Source organism: Hypanus sabinus, chromosome 8, assembly GCF_030144855.1.
Source record: "Hypanus sabinus isolate sHypSab1 chromosome 8, sHypSab1.hap1, whole genome shotgun sequence".
Lineage (NCBI taxonomy): Eukaryota > Metazoa > Chordata > Chondrichthyes > Myliobatiformes > Dasyatidae > Hypanus > Hypanus sabinus.
In genome coordinates, this window is record NC_082713.1 from 23,069,206 (window position 1) to 23,094,023 (window position 24,818).

Consider the following 24,818-nt stretch of genomic DNA (forward strand, 5'->3'; position numbering starts at 1 on the left):
AGGACATGGTATGTTGGTAACAGGCTGGGTATCGATACTTAACACTTTGACGCAGGACAAAGGCTCCGGAAGTCGCAAGAACGATCACACCAATGATGCGACCATGCATTTTCGTCCAATTCGCATCAGCTAATTGTGCATTTATAAACAAAAAAAATTCCCCCCACCCCTACCAAAGGTTTCCTGTAAAGTTGCGCCGGTTTCATGCTATGGTTGACGTCGACGTGCAAGCATTTTATATCGAATAAAATATGCACTTTGACCTTTACCTGCTTTAAAAAATCTTTGCCCTCATCCCTGCCGAACGAATTTGAAAATGATATTGTTGTCCAAACTGATCCCAGAGTTATCACGCTCTTATTTGATGGACGGAACAAAAGACCAATAGGAAAACGGAGACAGTCGTGAGGTGGGCTGTTGCTGGTTTGATCGACATGTGCTTTTAACCTCAGTCAGTCTCCCAGAATTGACCACTCACTTCTGAGTGACTTCAGCGCAGTAAGGTGCTGCTGTTGAGAACTAAACGGAGTTAAGAAAAAGTCAATTACATTTTGTGTTTTAGAATTAAAAAAAAACTTTTTGGTTTGTAAGTTCTAAAAATGCCAACGAAAAGTTTCGAGGGAAAACTTTTAAACTGCGAAAAAGATCTTCCCACAACTTGCAGCTGCAGGAAGCAGTGCAATAACTGTGGTATCTTCCTGAGTTTCTTTGTGCTGTCGCTGTGCCTTCACCTGGTCACTCTAGTTTGCTACTTGGATCTCCGATCCGAGGTTAAACGGGAACTGAGGCTGCAGAGCAGGAGCGAGACTTCAGGCGCACCAACACCGGATGGTACCCGTCCTGAGAACAAGCCTGAGTGGGAAACGCGATCAGCTGCTGCTGCTGCCGCCGCCGCTGCTCCCGAGGTGAGTGGGGTCCCTTTCTCAATCTGCTGACGCCGTCGCAGGAATGTGGCACTGTGTTTGCTGACTTGAGCTTTAGTGATGCGATTCGAACTCTTTTTGATGTGGGCTTTTATTCAGCCAAGTAATTTGTTTAGCAACATTCATACAATTAGATTGGAATTTCCATTATCAAAACAATCGATTACCTACTGCTCATCAAATCCCTTTAAAACGAGCTGTGAGGTTTACTTAATCATTTGGAATGTTACTGCAATTTTATTGAAACGTAGTGTTTATTGGAATAATAATCCAGCGTTCTGCTGGCGGAGGAAGGAAACTCGGATGGCAGTTTGCCTCCCAGGTGTCTGGGGCCGGGATGTTTCGGATCGTGTCCACCGTCCTTCGGTGGGAGGGAGAACAACCAGAAGTCGTGGTACATATTGGTACCAATGACATAGGCAGGAAAAGTGAAGAGGTCCTGGGAAAAAAAAGACTACAGCGAGTTGAGAAGCAGGACCGCAAAGGTAATAATCGAGGGATTACTACCTGTGCCACGCGACAGTGAGAATAGGAATAGGATGAGGTGGAGGATAAATTCGTGGCTGAGGGATTGGAGCAGGGTGCAGGGATTCAGATTTCTGGATCATTGGGACCTCTTTTGGGGCAGGTGTGACTTGTACAAAAAGGATGGGTTGCACTTGAATCTCAGGGGGACCAATAACTTGGCTGAGAGTTTAAACTAGGATGGCTGGGAGGTGGGTGATGCACCATCAATAATTCTCCGAGATGCCAGGCAAGATATTGGCTTTTATTGACTAGAAGAAAGAACAAGCAGTAATTGACCACCGTACTACATCCTGGAGACTGAGAGGCTGGGCTCAGGCCTCAATCGCCTTTATACAGGGGTCTGTGGGAGGAGCCACAGGAGCAGTGGGGGGGGGGGCGTGTCCAGACAGGTATATGTAGTTCACCACAGTGGGAACAGAACTGAAGAGACTGGGGAAGAGGCAGTTGGATCACAAACTGAGAAAGCTTGGAGACAGTGCGAGAGGGAGGATAGGCAGGTGATAGAGAAGGGACTCGCTCAGACTGACGGTTGGAGATGTGTATTTTAACGCAAGGAGTGTTATGAACAAAGTGAATGAGCTCAGAGCATGGATCAGTACTTGTTGATATGATGTGGTGACCATTACAGAGACTTGGAGGACTCAGGGACAGGAATGGCTACTTCAAGTACCCGGTTTTAGATGTTTCAGAAAGGACAGGGAGGGAGGCAAAAGAGGTGGGGGTGTGGAACTATTGATCAGAGATGGTGTCACAGCTGCAGAAAAGGTAGGCGCCATGGAGGGATTGTCTACGGAGTCTCTGTGGGTGGAGTTTAGGAATAGGAAGGGGTCAATAGCTTTACTGGGTGTTTTTTATAGGCCGCCCAATAGTAACAGGGATATCAAGGAGCAGATAGGAAACAGATCCTGGAAAGCTGTAATAATAAGAGTTGTCGTGATGGGAGATTCTGATTTCCCAAATATCGATTGAGATCTCCCCTAGAGCAAGGGGTTCAGATTGGGTGGAGTTTGTTAGGTATGTTCAGGAAGGTTTCTTGACACAATATTTAGATTATCCTACTGGAGGAGAGGCTGTACTTGATCTGGTATTGGGAAATGAACCTGGTCAGGTGTCAGGTCATTCAGTGGGAGAACATTTTAGAGATGGTGATCATAATTCTGTCTCCTTTACAATAGCATTGGAGAGAGATAGGAACAGACAGGTTAGATAAGCATTTAAAGGCAACACGAGTGAATCTGCAGATGCTGGAAATAAATAAAAACACAATGCTGGCAGAACTCAGCAGGCCAGACAGCATCTATGGGAGGAGGTAGTGACGACGTTTCGGGCCGAAACCCTTCATCAGGAGTAAAGAAACATGGGATGGTCGAGGGGGGATAAGAAGTGGGGGGAGGGATGAAGTAGAGAGCTGGGGGTAAGGGGGGCAGGGGTATCGTCTCACAGACCTCTGTTGATACCCCTGCCCTCCCCCTACCCCATCCCTATCTATAATTTTAGTCTGGTTCTCTTTCTCCTTTACCCCCCCTCACTATAATCTGCCCCCAACCCTACCTTTCTTTCTCTTTTATTTCCCATAATTCTCCACCTTCCCCCCCCCCAGCCCATTTCCCTTCAGCCTATCACTTCCCAGCTCTGTACTTCATCCCTCCCCCCATTTCTTATCCCCCCTTGACCATCCCATGTTACTTCACTCCTGATGAAGGGTTTCGGCCTGAAACGTCGTCACTACCTCCTCCCATAGATGCTGTCTGGCCTGTTGAGTTCTGCCAGCATTTTGTGTTTTTAGATAAGCGTTTAATCGGAGTAAGGGGAATTATGAGGCTATCAGGCAGGAAATTGGATGCTTAAATTGGAAACAGATGTTCTCAGGGAAAAGTATGGAAGAGATGTGTCAAATATTCGGGGATATTTGTGTGGAGTTCTGTATAAGTACATTGCAATGAGACAGGGAAGTTTCGGTAAGGTACGGGAACCATGGTATAAAAAAGGCTGTAATCAATTTAGTCAAGAAGAAAAGAAAAGCTTACAAAAGGTTCAGAGAGCTAGGTAATGTTAGCGATCTAGGAGATTATAAGGCTAATAGGAAGGAGTTTAAGAAGGAAATTAGGAGAGCCAGGAGGGGCCATGAGAAGGTTTTAGAGAGCAGGATTAAGGGAAACCCCAAGGCATTCTACAAGTTTGTGAAGATCAAGAAGATAAGACGTAAAAGAATAGGACCTATCAAGTGTGACAGTAGAAAAGTGCGTATGGAACTGGAGGAGATAGCAGAAGTACTTAATGAATTATTTACTTCAGTATTCACTATGGAAATGGATCTTGGTGATTGTAGTGATGACTTTCAGCAGACTGAAAAGTTTGAGCATGTAGATATAAGAATGAGGATGTGTGGGAGCTTTTGGAAAGCATCAAGTTGGATAAGTCACTGGGACTGGACGGGATGTGCCCCAGGCTACTGTGGGAGGGGAGGGAGGACATTGCTAAGCCTCTGGCGATGATCTTTGCATCATCGGGGACGGGAGAAGTTCTGGAGGATTGGAGGGTTATGAATGTTGTTCCTTTATCCAAGAAAGGGAGTAGAGATAGCCCAGGAAATTATAGATCAGTGAGTCTTACCTCAGTGGGTGGTAAGTTGATGGAGAAGATCCTGAGAGGTAGGATTTATGAACATTTGGAGAGGTATAATATGATTAGGAGAAGTCAGCATGGCTTTGTCAAGGGAAGGTTGTGCCTTACGAGCCTGATTGAATTTTTGAGGATGTGACTAAGGCACAAGACTCAAGAGCAGTAGATGAAGTGTATATGGATTTCAGCAAGGTATTTGATAGGGTGCTCCATGCAAGGCTTATTGAGAAAGTAAGGAGGCATGGGATCCAAGGGGAGCTTGCTTTGTGGATCCAGAATTGGCTTGCCCACAGAAGGCAAAGAGTGGTGTAAATGGGTCATATTCTGTTTGGAGGTCGGCCACCAGTGGTGTGCCTCAGGGATCTGTTCTGGGACCCTTACTCTTAGTGATTTTTATAAGTGACCTGGATGAAGAAGTTGAGGGATGGGTTAGTAAGTTTGCTGATGACTCAAAGGTTGGAGGTGTTGTGGATAGTGTGGAGGGCTGTCAGAGGTTACAGTGGGACATTAATAGGATGCAAATCTGGGCTGAGAAGTGGCAAATGGAGTTCAACCCAGGTAAGTGTGAAGTGATTCATTTTGGTAGGTCAAACATGATGGCAGAATATAGTATTAATGGTAAGGCTCTTGGCAGTGTGGAGGATTAGAGGGATCTTGGGGTCTCAGTCCATATGACGCTCAAAGCAGCTGCACATGTTGATTCTGTGGTTAAGAAGGTGTACGGTGTATTGGCCTTCATCAATCGTGGAATTGAATTTAGGAGCCGAGAGGTAATGTTGCAGCTATGTAGGACCCTGGTCAGACCCCACTTGGAGTACTGTGCTCAGTTCTGGTCGCCTCACCACATGAAGGATTTGGAAGCCATAGAGAGGGTGCAGAGGAGATTTACAAGAATGTTGCCTGGACTGGGGAGCATGCCTTATGAGAATAGGTTGAGTGAACTCGGCCTTTTCTCCTTGGAGTGACGGAGGATGAGAGGTGACCTGATAGAGGTGTATAAGATGATGAGAGGCATTGATCGTGTAGATAGTCAGAGGCTTTTTCCCAGGGCTGAAATGGTTGCCACAAGAGGACACAGGTTTAAGGTGCTGGGGCATAGGTAGAGAGGAGATGTCAGGGGTAAGATTTTTTACTCACAGTGGTGAGTGCGTGGAATGGGCTGCCGGCGACGGTGGTGGAGGCAGATACAATAGGGTCTTTTAAGAGACTTTTGGATAGGTACATGGAGTTTAGAAAAATAGAGGGCTATGGGGAAGTCCTGTAATTTCTGAGGTAGGGACATGTTCAGCTCAACTTTGTGGGCCTAAGGGCCTGTATTGTGCTGTAGGTTTTCTATGTTTTTATTTCTAAATCGTTTTCTAAGTGCTGCTTTAGTTCACCTTTTGAATGCTCCCATCCTCCAGCTCCAGAACCTGTCATCATCAGATATTCCTTCTCGCAGACAGGCACAATTTTTTTTTCCTCCATTCCATACAGTTGGCCCTTCTTATCCGTGAGAGATTGGTTCCAGGACCCCTCGCAGACACCAAAAAACGCGGATGCTCAAGTTCCTTGTTCAATCTGTCTCAATGCGGGGACATTAGGACCCAGTGCCAGAGCTCTGAATCTGCAGTGTTTCTGTTCACGAAAATAATCGCGATCACGATTGAAAATAAAGTAGAAGTAATAAAGCGATCAGAAAGATAGCGAAACGCCATCGGTTATTGGAAAAGCGTTAAGCTACAGTCAGTCAACGATCTGAAAAATTTTAAAGGATAAAGTGAGAAAGGCCCTGCCCCAATGAAAGCTACAATTATTACTAAGCAATGCAGTGGTTTAATTATTGGGTTTTGGGTTTTTGATCCTCCACATCAACCATGCACAGATGGAGAGCGTGCTCGGAAGTGATCTGTCACTGGATCCAGGGATATTCAATATTCAGGAGGGATAGACAGGAAAGAAAAGGAGGTGGGGTAGCATTGCTGGTTAGAGAGGAGATTAATGCAATAGAAAGGAAGGACGTTAGCCTGGAGGATGTGGAATTGATATGGGTAGAGCTGCATAACACTAAGGGGCAGAAAACGCTGGTGGGAGTTGTGTACAGGCCACCTAACAGTAGTAGTGAGGTTGGGGATGGCATTAAACAGGAAATTAGAAATGCGTGCAATAAAGGAACAGTAGTTATAATGGGTGATTTCAATCTACACATAGATTGGGTGAACCAAATTGGTAAGGGTGCTGTGGAAGAGGATTTCTTGGAATGTATGCGGGATGGTTTTCTGAACCAACATGTCGAGGAACCAACTAGAGAGCAGGCCATTCTAGATTGGGTATTGAGCAATGAGGAAGGGTTAGTTAGCAATCTTGTCATGCGAGGCCCCTTGGGTAAGAGTGACCATAATATGGTGGAAGATGGAGAGTGACATAGTTAATTCAGAAACAAAGGTTCTGAACTTAAAGAAGGGTAACTTTGAAGGTATGAGATGTGAATTAGCTAAGATAAACTGGCAAATGATACTTGAAGGGTTGACAGTGGATATGCAATGGCAAGCATTTAAAGATTGCATGGATGAACTACAACAATTGTTCATCTCAGTTTGGCAAAAGAATAAACCAGGGAAGGTAGTACACCCGTGGCTGACAAGGGAAATTAGGGATAGTATCAATTCCAAAGAAGAAACATACAAAGTACAAATTAGCCAGAAAAAGCGGCACACCAGAGGACTGGGAGAAATTCAGAGTCCAGCAGAGGAGGACAAAGGGCGTAATTAGGAAAGGGAAAAAAGATTCAGAGAAAGCTGGCAGGGAACATAAAAACTGACTGTAAAAGCTTTGAGAGATATGTGAAAAGCAAAAGATTGGTTAAGACAAATGTAGGTCCCTTACAGTCAGAAACAGGTGAATTGATCATGGGGAATAAGGACATGGCAGACCAATTGAATAACTACTTTGGTTCTGCCTTCATTAAGGAGGACATAAATAATCTTCTGGAAATAGTAGGGGACTGAGGGTCTAGTGAGACGGAGGAACTGAGGGAAATTCATGTTGGTAGGGAAGTGGTGTTAGGTAAATTGAAGGGATTAAAGGCAGATAAATCCCCAGGGCCAGATGGTCTGCATCCCAGAGTGCTTAAAGAAGTAGCCCAAGAAATAGTGGATGCATTAATGGTTATTTTTCAAAACTCTTTAGATTCTGGATTAGTTCCTGAGGAATGGAGGGTGGCTAATGTAACCCCACTTTTTAAAAAAGGAGGGAGAGAGAAACCGGGGAATTATAGACCAGTTAGCCTGCCGTCGGTGGTGGGGAAAATGTTAGAGTCAGTTATCAAAGATGTGATAACAGCACATTTGGAAAGAGGTGAAATCATCAGACAAAGTCAGCATGGATTTGTGAAAGGAAAATCATGTCTGACGAATCTTATAGAATTTTTTGAAGATGTAACTAGTAGAGTGGATAGGGGAGAACCAATGGATGTGGTATATTTAGATTTTCAAAAGGCTTTTGACAAGGTCCCACACAAGAGATTAGTATGCAAACTTAAAGCACGTGGTATTGGGGGTATGGTATTGATGTGGATAGAGAATTGGTTGTCAGACAGGAAGCAAAGAGTGGGAGTAAACGGGACCTTTTCAGAATGGCAGTCAGTGACTAGTGGGGTACCACAAGGCTCAGTGCTGGGACCCCAGTTGTTTACAATATATATTAATGATTTAGACGAGGGAATTAAATGCAGCATCTCCAAGTTTGCGGATGACACGAAGCTGGGCGGCGGTGTTAGCTGTGAGGAGGATGCTAAGAAGATGCGGGGTGACTTGGATAGGTTAGGTGAGTGGGCAAATTCATGGCAGGTGCAATTTAATGTGGATAAATGTGAGGTTATCCACTTTGCTTGCAAGAACAGGAAAACAGATTATTATCTGAATGGTGGCCGATTAGGAAAAGGGGAGATGCAACGAGACCTGGGTGTCATTGTACACCAGTCATTGAAAGTGGGCATGCAGGTAGAGCAGGCAGTGAAAAAAGCGAATGGTATGTTGGCATTCATAGCAAGAGGATTTGAGTACAGGAGCAGGGAGGTTCTACTGCAGTTGTACAAGGCCTTGGTGAGACCACACCTTGGAGTATCGTGTGCAGTTTTGGTCCCCTAATCTGAGGAAAGGTATTCTTGCCATAGAGAGAGTACAAAGAAGGTTCACTAGATTGATTCCTGGGATGGCAGGACTTTCATATGAAGAAAGACTGGATCGACCAGGCTTATACTTGCTGGAATTTAGAAGATTGAGTGAGGATCTTATGGAAAAGTATAAAATTCTAAAGGGATTGGACAGGCTAGATGCAGAACGATTGTTCCCAATGTTGAGGAAGTCCAGAATGAGGGGTCACAGTTTAAGGATAAAGGGGAAGCCTTTTATGACCGAGATGAGGAGAAACTTCTTCACACAGAGAGTGGTGAATCTGTGGAATTCTCTGCCACAGGAAACAGTTGAGGCCAGTTCATGGGCTATATTTAAGAGGGAGTTAGATATGGCCCTTGTGGGATCGGGGCTATGAAGAGAAAGCAGGTACAGGGTTCTGAGTTGGATGATCAGCCTTGATACTGAATGGTGGTGAAGGCTCGAAGGGCTGAATGGCCTACTCCTGCGCCTATTTTCTATGTTTTTATGGATCGAACTTAGGAACTTCCATTTCTGAGCCTGCGCTGAAACATACGTTCTTAAGTGTTTTATATGCATAGAAAGGTAAAATATATACTAGATACTAAGAGAAACGTTTGACTAACTGATGCTAAATAATACCGGATGTACCTGTTCCAACTTACTTAGTAAGAGAACTTCTGCTTTTTTTTCGATCCTGATCTATGATAACCTATGCACATCCTCCCGTTTACTTTAAATCATCTCTAGATTACTTATAATACCTAATACAATATAAGTGCTGTGTAAAATAGTTGTTATACTGCATTGTTTAAGGAATAATGACAAGAAAAAGAAGTCTGTACATGCTCAAACAACAAGTGCTGGAAGAGCACTTCCAGGTTTTCCCGATTCGCAGTTGGTTGAATTCGCGCATGCGGAACTCGCGGATAAGGAGGGCCGACTGTACTTCATTTGTGTAACCAGCCACAAGTCGGGTTGTTTCTTTTTACTTTTGCCAGTCAGTTTTTTCTGAAAAAGTGGCTCAGTTTCCATGGAGAAATGCCAATATGGAAGGACTTTGGAAGGAGCGAAGAGGAAAGGACATTGTAACTCCTCCAGATGTGGTATCCTTGTCTGTGGGGTGCAAACTCACCTGATGTCAACGTAGGCGGCATTCAAAGAAATGGAGGAGGGTTTGCACAAGGGCTGGACTGGTTGTTCTCTCAGAGCTCCAGTAAACCAGGCTAAATCTTCACCACTGTGGCGTTTGTACCTTCTCCCATGTGCCTGCATTAGTTTCCTATGTGTTCCAATCTTGTTTAATCCACCCCCCCACCCCCCATCCCAAAGAGGTGAGGAGGTGCAGGTTGCTAGGAAGTTGACCGTTGTGAAATAGCCCTGAGCTTGCGTGGTAGAATCTGGGGGAGGGGGTGAATCAATGGAGGATAAAAGGAGATTGGTTAGACTTAATACAAATAGATGCTCTGAAGGTCAGATGAATTTGGTGGGCCAAGGGGCTGCTTCTATGCTGTTTAAGTTCCTTTGCAGAGATGCTAGGAAACTACACAATTTATATTGTTGTTCCTTCCCCCCCCCCTCCCTTTTTTTTAAAAGAAGATAAGCAGGGATAAGCTTGGTAACCACAGACCAGTGAGTTTATCAATGGTATGAAAATTATTGGAGAAAATACTGAAACCAGAGTAAATCTGCAGGTGCTGGAAATCCAAGCAACACACACAAAATGTTGGAGGAACTCAGCAGGGCAGGCAGCAACTATGGGAAAAGAGTACAGTTGACATTTTGGCCTGAAACGTTAATGGCCTGTTCTCATTTTCCAGAAATGCTGCTTGACCTGCTGAGTTCTTCCAGAATTTTGTGTGTGTTGAAGGATTTATGTACATTTGGAAAGGCAGGGACTGTTGACGGTGGTTAGGAGCAGTCCTGCCTCATTAATTTGACTGGGTTTTTTTTTGAGGAGATAACAAAGATTGATGAAAGCAGGATAATAGACATTGTCTGCAAGAACTTTAGAAAAGCATTTGATAAGCCTTTTTGGTTGGTTGATTCAGAACATTAAGTGGACGTCAGGCTAACTGGCTCAGTTTGGATCCAAAAGTGTCTTGGTGACGGGTAAGGATGAAGCATGCTTTTTTTTGATTTGAATCTTGTGACTCATGGTTTACTACAGTGATCAGTGTTAGACACCAGCTGTTTGTAATTTATATGAATGCCTTGAATGTAAGTGCAGTGGGTATGATTAAGTATGCAGTTGACACGGGTGTTGGTAGAGTTGTGACTAGTGTGGAAGGTTGTCTAAGGATAATGATATAGTTCAGACGGAAAGTTGGGCAGAGTTTAATCCTGGCAAGTGTGAGGTAATGGAATTTGGGAAGTAAGATGGGAATGGAAGACGTTAAGGAACAGAGATCTTTGGGTTCAAGTCCTATGTTCCATCCATGTTTTCCTACATAGGTCAGAGCACAGAATATGAAAGTTTGGAGTTTATTTGGATCTTGGGGAAATACATGTTAGATCACACGTGGAATGTGAGTTTTGGGGGGGGGGGGTGGTTGTTCTGCTTGCTACACTATAGGAAGGATGTGAACCCTGAGCGGGTGCAGAGAATATTGCCCAGAGTGGAGGGACTGTAGTTATAAGGAGAGATGGGATATACAGTCGGCCCTCCTTATCCGTGAGAGATTGGTTCCAGGACCCCTCGCGGATACCAAAAAAATGTGGACGCTCAAGTCCCTTATTCAACCTGTCTTAATGCATTAGGACCCAGTGGTGGAGCTCTGAATCCGCAGTGTTTCTGTTCACGAAAATAATCATGATTGAAAATAAAGTGGAAATAATAAAGCAATCAGAAAGAGGTGAAACACCATCAGTCATTGGAAAAGCGTCAGGCTACAGTCAGTCAACAATCAGAACAATTTTAAAGGAGAAAGTGAGAACGGCCTTGGCCTGATGAAGGCTACAATTATTACTAAGCAATGCAGTGGTTTAATTATTGGGTTTTGGGTTTTTGATTCTCCACATCAAACAGGCACGGATGGAGAGTGCGCTAGGGAGCGATCTGTCACTGGATCGAACTTTCCTGAGCTCAGTGCTGAAACATTCATTCTTAAGCATTTTATATACATAGAAAGGTAAAATATATACTAAGACAAACTTTTGACTAACTGACGCTAAATAATACCGGATGTACCTATTCCAACTTAGTAAGAGAACTACCAATTTTTTTTCAATCCCAATCCACGATAACCGCACATCCTCCCGTATACTTTAAATCATCTCTAGATTACTTATAATACCTAATACAATGTAAATGCTGTGTAAAATATTTGTTATACTGCATTGTTTAGGGAATAATGACAAGAAAAAAAAGTCTGCAGATGCTCGAACAACAAGTGCTGCAAGAGCACTTCCGGGTTTTCTTGGTTCGCGATTGGTTGAATTCGCGCATGCGGAACTTGTGGATGAGGAGGGCCGACTGTACGGCCTTTGTTTTCCCTTGAAGAAGCAGGGGAGGGCATTGACTTGATAGTACATCAGCTTAAAAGAGGCATAGATAAGTTAGATGGTCAGAAACTTTATTCTCATAGTAGTAGTATAGATTTAAGGGGAGAGGGAGGAGCATTAAATGGGATTGGAGGAGAGCACTTTTTTTCCCTACCTGAATGGCTGATATTGGGAACTTGCTGCCAGAGGAATTGGAGATATCAGGTATGGTCACTGCATTCAGAAGTCATCTAGACAAGCACTTACATGGACAAAGCAAAGCAGGATATGGATACAGAGTTAATGCAGGCAATTGAGACGGTCTGTATAGACTTGGTGGGCATAAGGGGCAACGCTCTGACTATATGGTCCTATGCCCAAGAGGATCAGCAGAAATCTGGGATACAGCAAGATTTGGCTGTTTTGAGAAAGAAGGTGGGAGGTGAAGAAGCATCATGGAACTTTTTACTGAATTACTCAAGAGAAGAAAACACTGATATATGAGCTTGCCAGAGAAATGAACAGAAAGGGAGCTCTACACTGTACCTCAAGGCTTCATTGTGCTTCTCAGTTTCCTTGTACTACCATTCAAAGAAACCACATCCGAATGTTGAAGCTGTCAGGAACTGGGTTAGTGACCATTCCAGCTGTAGCAAATATTACAGTAGAAAGGAAATGTAAAATTCCATTGCTGGTTTGCTCTTAATTCTCTGCAGAGTCTTCTTACCCTATACACTTTATTTTTCTTCCTCAAATATGTGTAAAATACTAAAGTGTCCTATGTTAAATATGTTTAGTGTTTGAAACAAAAACAATGTTCAGAGTTGCAAAGATTTTTAATGACTAAAAAATGATGCCCTAACATATACTTTGTTCTACCAATTTTTTTTTCATGCTGCTTATTTTGGAGATATTTTCAAGTTTTCAAAGTTGCTAATTGCAGGAATGCACATCTGAGAGCATATACCTAGTGTTAATCCCACTAATGTGCAGGGATGAGATTTGTGTGATGTACCGACAATAACTTGCTATTTCTGAGGTTACTTGGCACAACCACAAGTTGACAGATTGTAGCAGATCGATGCAATCACAGGCATTTAGAGTAACCAAAAATTGTGAGCAGCTTTTTCTCCTGTGGTCCACTCTTCTGTCATGTCAGATTCCTTCTTGTCCAGCCCTTTCCCCATATCACCTTCATCCAGCCTCCACAACTCATCTGGCTTCACCTATCACCTTAAAGCTTGTACTCCTTCCCTAAGGGTCTCAGCCCATGAAATTGACAATTTATTACATTCCACAGATGCTGTCTGGCCTGAGCTCCTCCAGCATTTCGTGTGTCTGTTGCTCTGAATTTCCAGCAATGGCAGAATCTCTTGAGCTTAGGTTGAATAAGTACACGTTTTTGAAGGCTGTTCTATGGTGGTGTAATTATGGAGTACAAGATGTTTAACTCTTTTGATGAGATGTCTAACTCCTCCAGACTTAACAGGCTTCTGCTAGAAGGGTTTGGCAGTAAGTCAACAGAATGACATTTTGATTAAATTACCTCATTGGTAAAATCACTGCTTAATGCTCTGAGGCAAAATTAATACAAGCGATCCTTATTAAGGAGAATGTTGTGTTAAATATTTTGGCAGTACTGCAGTTATAGCCCTCAAAGAAGGGAGAGGAACTCTTGTTAAGTGGTTTCTGTTGCAAGAGGCACAGGTAGATAGTGGTTGAAAATAAGATCAAGGTTAGCGAAGGTGCCCAGTAATAATAAAAAAAGAAATCCTCACTTGTGCAAGGCATTGTAATAAAGGCAGGATATGCTGGAGCTACGCAGCAGGTCAAGATGTATCTGAAAATAGAGACATGTTTTGGATCTTTCATCAGAAATGAAGAATTGGGAGAGAAAATGTTGTAGACCCAGAGTCTGGGGGGGGGGGGGGGATGGAATTCATAGATTGAAGGACAAGACAGCTTAAATAACAATAGGAAAGCTAACTCAACACAAAAAGAAACCACATTATTGAAAGGTCGTCGTAATTGAGAGAACTTCACCTGGAGAAAGGTTACTGCATTTCAAGAAAATAGATGGGGGAAACTGTTACAAATATTTGACTTGTATTTGATAAACAAAGTAAATAGGATTTTGTGAAGATTGATTAATAGCAGTCACTTAGACAGATTTCAAATGACTTGATTTTATGACAACTTTCATATTCAGTATGATGTTTTACTTGCTGGTTCTTGTAAATTATTTTGTTTTTTATAATAATTATTGAAGATGAGAAATTACTTTTATAAGAAGAGTACAAAAAATTTGAAGGAAAATACTGAAGTCAAGGAATGACATTTGAACAGTGTCACTAACTTAGGCGATTACATTGTTTTCCTCTCCACTGGTCACCTGCTGAATACTACCAGTATTTTGTGCTTTTATTTTTCCTTCTGCATTGCTGTTCTCAAGTTTCAGATTCTGTCCGAATGTATCTGTGTCCGCCATTCCTTTGGGCTCATCAGATACACGGGGAGGGAGATCTTGCCACGTGGTCAACAGCTTCCTCTCCATGTTGTACTGCCCAGGCTTGCATATCTAGACAGCTGGGATGCAACATCCATGGCCGACCCTGACCAACCTAATCAGATAGCTGTTAGTGCTTGGACAAAATTGTAGGTGAATTCATGCTTGATTCATTCTGCAAGCACGTCAGAAGTTCAGAATTAGATTACTGTCACTAGCGTATGTTGTAAGATTTAAAAAAAATAAAAACACAAGATGCTGGCATCTGTGCGAGGAAGTAGTGACGACACTGTCTGGCCTGCTGAGTTCTGCCAGCATTTTGTGTTTTTATTTATTTCCAGCATCTGCAGATTCACTCGTGTGTAAGTTGTAAAATTTGTTGTTTTGCGGAAGCAGTGCGGGATGTAAAATTAGTTCGTTACAAAAATAAATATGAAATAGCGCAAAAGGCGAGTTATGCGGCGGTGTTCACAAGTTCATACATACTTCTGAAATCTGATGGAAGAACCTGCTCATAGAACATTGAGTGTGAGTCTTCAGGCTTCTGTACCTCCTCCCTGATGCTAATAATGAGAAGAGGGCGTGTCCGAGGTGGTGAGGGGCCTGATTGATAAATGCTGCCTTCTTGGGACACTGCCTCTTGAAGATGTGCTCAGTGAAAGAAAGAATTGTGGGCCGAGTTTATGATCCTTTGCAGCCTTTTGCAATCCTCTATATGAGAGCCTCCATTGTGATGCAACAAATCATATGCTCTCCACTATACATCTGTAGAAGGAGTCTTTGACATACCAAATCTCAAACTCTTAATGACTTAGTGTTGTGATGGCATCTGTATATTGGTCCAAGGTGAGAGGCTGATGCCCAGGAAATTGCAGCTGCTCACCCTTTACACACTGACCCCTCAAGGAGTACTGCTGTGTGTTCTGACTTCCACTTCCTGATCCACTTCAAGAGGAATGTACAGAAACTGATGAAGAAGCCCATGTAATAGATACATTTAACATTCCTCCGTCTGACTCATTAACAACTAGATTGCCTGCTCATTGACTTCATTGCTGTTTCGTGCAGGTTGTTAATTTTGTTGGACTTCAGTGTACTTCAGGTATCAAGAATTCTTTGAGACTCTTCGGAATATCCTCGGGATATAAAGTGTTTGATAGAAACGTGGAACAAGAAATGGGCAACATTTTCAGGTTGGAGGTCTGACAGAGACATTCCAGCGTGAAACATTGTCTGTTCCTCTCTCCTGATCAATTATGTATTTGCACCGGATTCCATTTTGATTTCCTTCAAAATCCAGGATCACTAATGTCCCCATTGCTCCCTACCGGGGTCTGGGTTCAGTTACACGCCATCAGTGCCTGGAGTCGCAGTCCTGCATCATTAGTGCTAACAATGAGGGGATACTGCCCAGTTCATGACGGGTAAAGCCCTCCTGACTATTGAGCACATCTACAAGCAGTGTTCTCACAGGAAAACTGTATCCACTGTCAAGGACCCCCACCATGCAGGAGGAAGGAGTTGCAGGAGCCTTGGGTCCTACGCCACTAGCTTCAGGAACAGTTATTATCCCTGAACCAGAGTGGTTAACTTCACTCACCCCAACATTGAACTGATTCCACAACGTATGGACTCAGTTGCAAGGACTCTACAACTTGTGTTTGCAACATTAATTCATTACTATTATTATTATGCTTTTTTTTTGTATTTGCACAGTTTGTCTTTTGCATGTTGGTTGTTTTTTCCATCTTGGCAGCTTTACATTGATTCTATTGTCTCTTTGTGTTTACTGTGAATGCCCACAAGAAAATGAATCTCAAGGGAGTACATAGTAACATATACAGCATATATTTTGATGATAGATTTACTTTGAACAATCATTGGTCCACCTTCGTTAATAGTATTGTTTGTAACCTTGACAGTGTCTTCAAATAAACCTCTGAACAAAACAATCTGTTTCAGTTTGCTTCACTCAAACTTTTGATGCACATTTTCCAAATTGCAATGTGCTGAAACCTCATTTGAAATGCCTGAAATATGAAGGGACACATTAGTTCAGCTATTTTGAATGTGAGCGTTTGTATGTTGTATATCAATATAACTTTTGTTTATTGAGTGTGTTTATATACAGGTTAATAGATCGTTCTTTTAAATCATGTCATTTAGATTTTCAACAGACAAGGTTATTAACGACAGTATCTTTTATTAATAATGTTAGCATAGTAAAACATCCTAATTTATTTCACAAGATCATTTTCTGAGGGTAATTGGATGTAATTCACAACACTGACAAAAACACTTCACATTATGGGGGTACACTGGCAGCTGTAAGATTGGGGTTTAATTTCTGCTATGGTCTGTAAGAAGTTTGTACGTTCTCCCTCTGATTGCATGGGTTTTCTCTGGGTGCTCCCGTTTCCTCCCACATTCCAAAAGATGTACAAATTAGACTTAGTAAGTGGTGGGCACAGTGACTCTTGTGGCTACACACGGCTCATCTTGGACTATGCTGGTCATTGATGCTGAACAGAGCAGTTCACTGTATGTGTATATGACTTAAACTAATCTTTAATTCACAAAGCAAAGTCTACAATGCAGGGCTTGAGCTGTCAAGCAAAGCCACAGGGTTGGATTAATTAAAGTCACAGAGCAGAATGGGAAGATATAACTATCTGAGAATTGTACAGGACCAAAACAAGGCCTTCAGCCTTGTTTCCATGTCAACCATTCTGCACTAAACCCATTTACCCTTCTAAACCTTGGAGATTCAAGTACTTACAGGCACAAGCATCTGGGGTACAAGTGGGCAGCTGGAGGAACTCATTGTGTCAGGCAGTTTCTGAAGAGAGAAGTGAACAATCAGGAAGACAGTTAAGATGAAGAAGTGCTGCCTGGCCCTTTGAGTTCCATCAGGAATTTTTGTTTATTTCAGGTTCAAGTGCTTGCCTAGTTTTTTTTTTATAAAGCACGTAGAACAGTACGGCAGATTACAGGCCCTTTGGCCCACTGTATTGGGCTGTCCTTTTAACCCACTCTAAGATCAATTTAATCCTTTTGTCCTACATTTTTCTGTCATCCATGTGCACCTCTAATAGTCTCTTAAATGTCTCTAATGTGTATGTCTCCACAACTAACCCAGCAGTGTGTTCCATGCATTTACCAAAAAAGAACAACCTACCACTGGCTTTCCCCTTTATGCTATTGTCCAATCACCCTAAAGTTATGCCCTCTGGTATGGACCATTGCTGACCTGGGAAGAAGGGAGCTGGTTGTCTACTTCATATATGCCTCTTATCACCTTGTACACCCCTAACAAGTCGCCCACTCTTCCTCCTTCACTTCAAAGAGAAAAGCCCCGTCTTCCTCACAAAACGGAATCTCTAATCCAGGCAGCATCCCGGTAAATGTCCTCTGCCACCTTTCTATATCTCCAAGACCATAAGACAGAGGAGGAGAATTAGGCCATTCGGCCCATTGAGCCTACTCTGCCATTCTATCATGACTCTCATCCGTTTCTCCTACCCTCTCCCTGATTAATCAGGAACCTATCAACCTCTGCCTCAAATATAACCGATGACTTGGCCTCCATAGCCATCTGTAGCAATGAATTCCACACATTCACCCCCCCCCCCCCCGGTTGAAGAAATATTGCTTTATCTCTGGTCTAAATGGATACTCCTACCCCATTATAGGAAACCTCCTCTCCACATTTGCTCTATCCAAACTTTTAAATATTCAAAAGGTTTCAAAGCGATTTCCCCCCCCCCCCTCCCCACCCCATTCTTCTAAACTCCAGCAAGTACAGGCCCAGAACCATCAAATGCTCCTCATATGTTAACCCATTCATTCCTACGATAATTTTGATGAACCTCTTTTGGACCCTCTCAAAGCCCAGAATATCTGTTCTTGGATAAGGGGCCCAAAACTGCTCACAATATTACAAATGCAGTCTGACCAATCAATGCCTTATAAACCCTAATCATTACTTCCTTACTTTTGAATCCTTATATTCCAGATTAATGCTAACATCACACTTATCTTACCACCAACTCAACCTGCAAGTTAACCTGTAGGGAATCCTGCAGAAGGACTCCTAAGTCCCTCTGCACCTCCTGACTTTTGAATTTTTTTCCCCCCCCCCATTTACAAAATAATCCTCCTCATTATTCCTATTGCCAAAGTGCATGACTGTACACATCCCTACATAATATTCCTTCTGCCACTTCTTTGTCCGTTCTCCCAATCTGTCCCAAGTCCTTCTGCAAATACCCAGCTTCCTCACTGCCTGTCCATCCACCTGTCGTCAGATCATCCACAAACTTAGCCATAAAGCTATCAATTCCTTCATCCAAATCATTGACATACAATGTGAGAAGAAGCGGCCCCAACTCCAACCCCAGTGGCACATCACTAGTCACCAGCAGCCAACCAGAAAAGGCCCCCTTTAGTCCCACTCTGACTCCTGCTAGTCAGCCAATCTTCTATCCGTGCCACCTGTTCCATAATACCATGGGCTCTTATTTTGTTTTGCAGCCTCGTGTGGCACTCTGTTAACTCTGGCCTTCTGAAAATCCAAATAAACAACATCCACTGATTTTCCTTTGTCCATCCTGCTTATTATGTCCGCAAAGAATTCGAAAAGATTTGTTAGACAAGATTTCCCCTTTAGAAACCCATGCTGACTTTGCCAATGTGTCTCCAAGAACTGCCAATACCTCGTGCTTAATAATAGAACCCACAGCTTTCCGATCACTGAAGTCAGGTGAACTGGCCTATAAATTCCTTTCTTCTGCCTGCCTCATGTCTTAAAGAGTGGAGTGAAATTTGCAATTTTCCAGTCCTCAGGAACCATTCCAGAACCTAGTGATTCTTGAAAGACCATCACTAATGCTTCCACAATCTCTTCAGTAACCTCTTTCAGAACCCTGTCATGTCGTCTATCTGGTGCAAGGCCTGCTACCGTCAGGCCTTGTCTACCTCAAGCACCTTATTTTTTTTTAGGCATCCGTTAGTCTCATGAGACACATGGATTTGCGCCTTGGAAGGTTTCCAGGGCGCAGGCCTGGGCAGGGTTGTATGGAAGACTGGCGGTTGCCCAAGCTGCAAGCCTTGCCTTCTCCTCTCCACGCCACCGATGTTGTCCAAGGGAAGGGCACTAGGACCAAAGCAACTTGGCACCAGCGTCGTCGCAGAGCAATGTTTTGTTCAAGGACACAACACGCTGCTTCAGCTGAGGCTCAAACCAGTGACCTTCAGATAACTAGACCGATGCCTTATCCACTAGGCCACATGCCAACCACACCTAATACTACTTATCAGTAATAGCAATTACACTCAATTCTGCCCTCTGACACTCTCGGACTTCTGGCATACTGCTACAGTCTTCTACAGTGAATTCTGATGTAAAATACCTATTAAATTCATCTGCCATTTCATCATCTTCCATTACTACCTCTCCAGCATCATTTTCCAGCAGTCTGATATCCACTCTTGTCTCTCTTTTACTCTTTTATATATTTGTAAAATACTTTGTGACTTTTTTTTAAATCATTGGCTACTTCCCTTCATATTTCATCTTTTCTCTCTTTTTAGTTGTCTTCTGTTTTTTTTTGAAGCTTCCCAATTCTCTACCTTCCCATTAATTTTAGGTATATTATCTGCCCTCTCTTTTGCTTTAATGCTGTCTTTGACCTCCCTTCTCACCCACAGTAACATTATCTTCCCTTTAGATTTTTCATCTTTGAGATTTTCTTTTCTGTGCCTTCTGAATTTTCTCCCATAAACTCCAGCGATCGCTGTCCTGCTGTTATTCCTTTCAGTGTCCCCTTCTAATCAACTTTGGCCAGCTCCTCTCTCATATCTAAATTCCCGTTACTCCATTGATCCAATTGATTTCAGCTTCCCCTTCTCAAACTACAGGGTGAATTCTATCATACTATGATAATTGCCTCCTAAGGGTTCCTTTACCTTAAACTTCCTAAGCAAATCTGTGTCATTACAAAACATGCAATCCAGAACTGCCATTTCCCCTAGTGGGCTCAACCACAAGCTATTCTTTTTTCTTAAAAAAGAAAGCCATCTATAGGCATTTTACAAATTCCCTCTCTTGGGATACAGCACCAACCAGATTTTCTCCATCTACTTGCATTTTGCAATTGTTGATGCCAATATGCACCATGGCGTCTGGCTGTTCACCTTCCCCCTTAGGCAAACAAAAACATATGATAGAGTTGGAAACATTATCACAGTGCTGCATCATTACTGTGTACATCATTCCTTACACTTGAAGCAATTACCGTGTTGCCCCCTGGGTCACCTCAGGCTCGCTCACACTCGTTCTCGTCTAGGGGGAGCAGCCTTCGGCCCCGCCAAACTGGGTAATCAGCTGGTGTGGATGCTGTGTGATGTCCCCGCCTCGCCCAAAAACAGACAGTACACCATATGCGATTAAATGAGTACAATTTATAAAGGTTGCTATAACTAAGTGATTAATAATGATACAGTATATATGAAGAGAAAAAATAAAGAAAAGGCGCCAAACTTATCAAAGTCCAAACCACTTCGTGCACAACCGTTGGAGCTCAATTACTGAAGTCTTCTGGCCACCATTCTATCACCTCCGAACTCCTCGACTCGCAGCTCAGGACCCTCTGAGTGGTCAACCAAGCACATCTAGCTTCATCCCTCCCCCCCTTGGAGTACCTCCTGGCCTCGGACCCCCGCTTGGGGTCCGATCCTCGCCCAGCTTACAGCATTGCGTCCTCTCTCTCGACCCCCTCACGCCGATCTGTCCAAAAGCCCGTCAACAAAAGCTTACAGACTCAGAAGAAAGAACATTAATCCCCATTTGGTTTACAAAGGAATACCATTCTCGTTATCAGTAAATTTTAACCCAAACCAGCTTCCAGCACTGTCTCGCAACAAAGAAACATTCCTGTTTTTAACAAAAGAAAAAAGAAGAAACCCCCTTTACAACCATTTATGTTAACTCATCTGTAAATCCTCTCTCTGTTGTCTTTCAGTGCTTGAATGCTTCAGACTAGGGCAGAGGTAAGAGTTCATTTGTGGACTTGCCTTTATATAGTTGCCTCACCACATTGCAAAGTACCTTTCCACACATGAAATCCTTTTTGAAATGTAGTCATAGTTCCCAGCATGTCAGTATAGGAAATGTGAAGGGCGTAAAGTCAGAGCATTACAGCACAGAACCAGGCTCCTCAAGCCATTTAGTCCATGGTGATCCGTTATTCTGCCTAGTCCTGTTGACCCATCTTCATCCATGTCCTTATCCAAACTTCTCTTATATGTTGTAATCAAACCTGATCCACCACTTCTACTGGCATCTCTTTCCACACTTTTGACATTCCCTGAGTGAAGAAGTTTGTCTTCAGGTTCTCCTTAAATATTTTACCTTTTACCCTTAACCTATGATTTCTAGTTTTAGCCTCCCCCCAACTTGGGAGTATAGAAGCCTGCATGAGTTTACCCTATATATGCCCCTCATAATTTTATGTACCTTTATCAATTTCCCCTAATTCTCCTACACTCAGGGCAATAAAGTCCTAGTTTCTTTATAACTCGGGTCCTCATCCCAGCAACATCTTTGTAAATACAATGTACTCTTTTTGAATATTATTGATAATTTTCCTGTAGTTAGGTGACCAGAACTGCACACAATACTCCAAATTTGGTCTTGCCAACATCTTGTACAACTTCAACAGTACATTACAACTCCTGTACTCTGTGCTGTGATTTATGAAGGCCAGCCAGTGTGCTGAAGGCCCTTTTTGCAACCTGATCTAGCTGCGATGCCATTGTTAAGGATGTATAGTTCTACAGTATATTCCTATATCCCTTTGTTCTGCACTTCTCAGTGCCCTACCATTCACTATGTAAGTCCTACCCTGGTTGGTCCTACCAAAGTGCAACAATTTGTACTTGTCTGCATCAAATTCCACCTGTCACTTTTCAGTCCTTCTTTCCAGCTGGTCTAGATCACGTTGCAATATTTGATAACTTGATAACTACCCACTACGTCTCCATTCCTGGTGTCATCCATAAATCTGTTGATCCACTTTACCAGATTATTACCTAAATCATTAATATAGCTGAGAAACAAAAGCTGAACCAACACTGATCCCTTTGGCACTCCACTAGTCACAGGCCTCTAGTAAGAGAGACTGTCATCTACTATCATTTGTCCACCATCACGCTCTGTCAACTCCGCTAAGTCAATACTGAATCCACTTTACTAATTCATCCTGAAGTCGAGCAACGTAAACATCTGGACAAGCCTCATATGTGGGAATTTGTCAAAGGAATGGAGAATTAGAGTGACAAGAAACTGAAAGTTCAGGGTCATTTTTGCAAACTAAATGCAGATGCTCTGCAAAGTGAATACCCAAATTTGCATTTGTTTTTTTTTCCATTGTAGGGGAGACCAGATTGAGAACATTGAATGCAGTGCTCTGGACTGGGGAGAGAAAGTGCAAGTTCTGGAAGGACTGTTTGTGTTACTGGATTGTGCAAAAGCTAGAGGTGAAAGCACATCTTCCACAGGGAAGATCATAATATATAGTACAGGTTTCCCCTGCTATCCGAAGGTAGAGTGTTCCTATGAAACCGTTTGTAAACCGAAATGTTGTAAAGCAAAGAAGCAATTACCATTAATTTATATGGGAAAAATTTGTGAGTGTTCCCAGACCCAAAAAATAACCTACCAAATCAAACCAAATAACACATAAAACCTAAAATAACACAAACATATAGTAAAAACAGGAATGATATGATAAATATACAGCCTATATAAAGTAGACATATTGTATGTTCAGTGTAGTTTCACTTATCAAAATCAGGAAGACAGCGAACCAAAATCGAAGTGGAGAAAAAAAATCGGCACATACACCCATGCGCAGGCAACTGCCCACGCAAGGCTTCACGGTCACGGTAGTCTTTCACGGGGTAAACACACGTATAAAGCGAGCGTCTTTTTCGTAAAAGCGAAAATCCTCTTTTAGCGAAAACAGGTACTAATATAGGTCTTTCATAACAGCGAGCTGTCGTAAAGCGAACGTTGGAAAAACGGGAGCCATCTGTAGAATTAGGCCATTCACCCCATCGAGTATTTTCCATGATACAATCATGGCTGAAATGTCATAAGGCGATTTATGTAGTTAAATAAGTGGACCATAAAATCACAGGGAAAGTACCTTTGAAATGCTGAAAAGGGAGCAGAAAGGAAAATGCCTGTAGGTGGAATTTTGTTGAAGCTGGTGGAATTTATGAAGGATGATCCACAAAATGTCCATTGAAAGTGAAGGCTGTTGGAGTGATAATAGAGTGAGCTAGGAATAGATGAGATGCATTTAAGTGTTATGTGGTAGAGGAGAACCCAAGTTCAGGAAAAAAGCTCAGAGGCGTCATATGGAAAGTCTCGGAAGAAACTGGATGTAGGAGAAGAAGAAGAGAGCATCAAAGTTTGTTGCTAGCCCTTGGGAAAATCTAGGACCAGAAGGCACAGCCTCAGACTTGAGGGATGCCCCTTTTGAACAGATGAGGGGGAAAGCACAAACAAAATTCTGTCAGGCCTGTTGAGTTTCTCCAGCAATTTTTGTGTGTTGCTTGGATTTCCAGCATCTGCAGATTTTCTCCTGTTAGATATGAGAGGGGAATTTCTTTAGCCAGTTGGTGGTAAATATGTGGAGGTCATATCAATGGGTATATTTAAAGCAGATATCGCTATGTTCTTGATTAGTTAGGTTTTCAAACATTATGGGACGAAGATAGGGGAATGGGGTTGAGGGGGAAAATCAGACATGATGGAATGAGCAGACTTGATGAGCTGAATGGGCCAATTCTCCTGTGTTTTTATGGTGTGATGTAAACAGGGAGATGCAGAAAAGGAAGCAAGGAGTCAGAGATGGGTACGTGAAACTGAGAGCAGAGTAGAAATTTACAGGAAAAAGTTCTGAATCAATGCAGGAAATAACACCTACATAGTCATCAACGCCTCTTTTTGCATCCTCCTTGTCATTGAAATTGTGCGGGAGCACCATCTGCTTCCCAGACCTTGAGTGGGACATGCACTTCAACTTCTATTGGTCAGGAGTAGAAGCTGTTGACAAGGAATTGATTCTCATTATTGCTACGTGACAATAACATTTATAGAACTGGCAAAGATGGCCTGAGTCCAACGCCTTGCATTCATTTCAGCATTGGATGTATTCCAGCGTTGGATATATTCCTTCTTCTGATTTTGTGGGTGTCAGTTGAACAGAATAGAGGTTAATATCAGAGCTGAATCCAATGGAGAGGGGAGGTTAACTCTCTGCATCTTATCCAAGGGAACTAGCAACGTACACGCAAAATGTCAACTCTCACCTCTATAATGTTTTACGGCTCAGAGGGTGCCTCAACCCCTGTGCACTCTGTCAACAAAACCTTGATTTATTAAGCTAAAATTGAAAAATAGTGTAAAAGCTCAGCAGATCAAACATAACTTGAAGTGTAAAGTTTCAGGTCAATGGCTTGCACATCTTGTGTTAAAATCAGAGCTCAATCCCACACTGTGTAAATATCTGTAGCTTTCCAAACTGTGTTCTGTCCTGCAGTAACCCCTACTTG

The 24,818-nt window shown here is 42.7% G+C and overlaps 1 protein-coding gene across 1 annotated transcript in view; it reads left to right on the plus strand.

The window, feature by feature from the left end:
- The first annotated feature begins 599 nt into the window (after positions 1-599).
- The window catches only part of eda (ectodysplasin A), a 250,529-nt gene continuing 226,310 nt past the window's right edge, over positions 600-24,818 (plus strand). The window contains exon 1 of the mRNA XM_059976828.1: positions 600-905. Within this exon, the coding sequence (XP_059832811.1) occupies positions 600-905 (306 nt within the window). The remainder of the gene's footprint in view (positions 906-24,818) is intronic.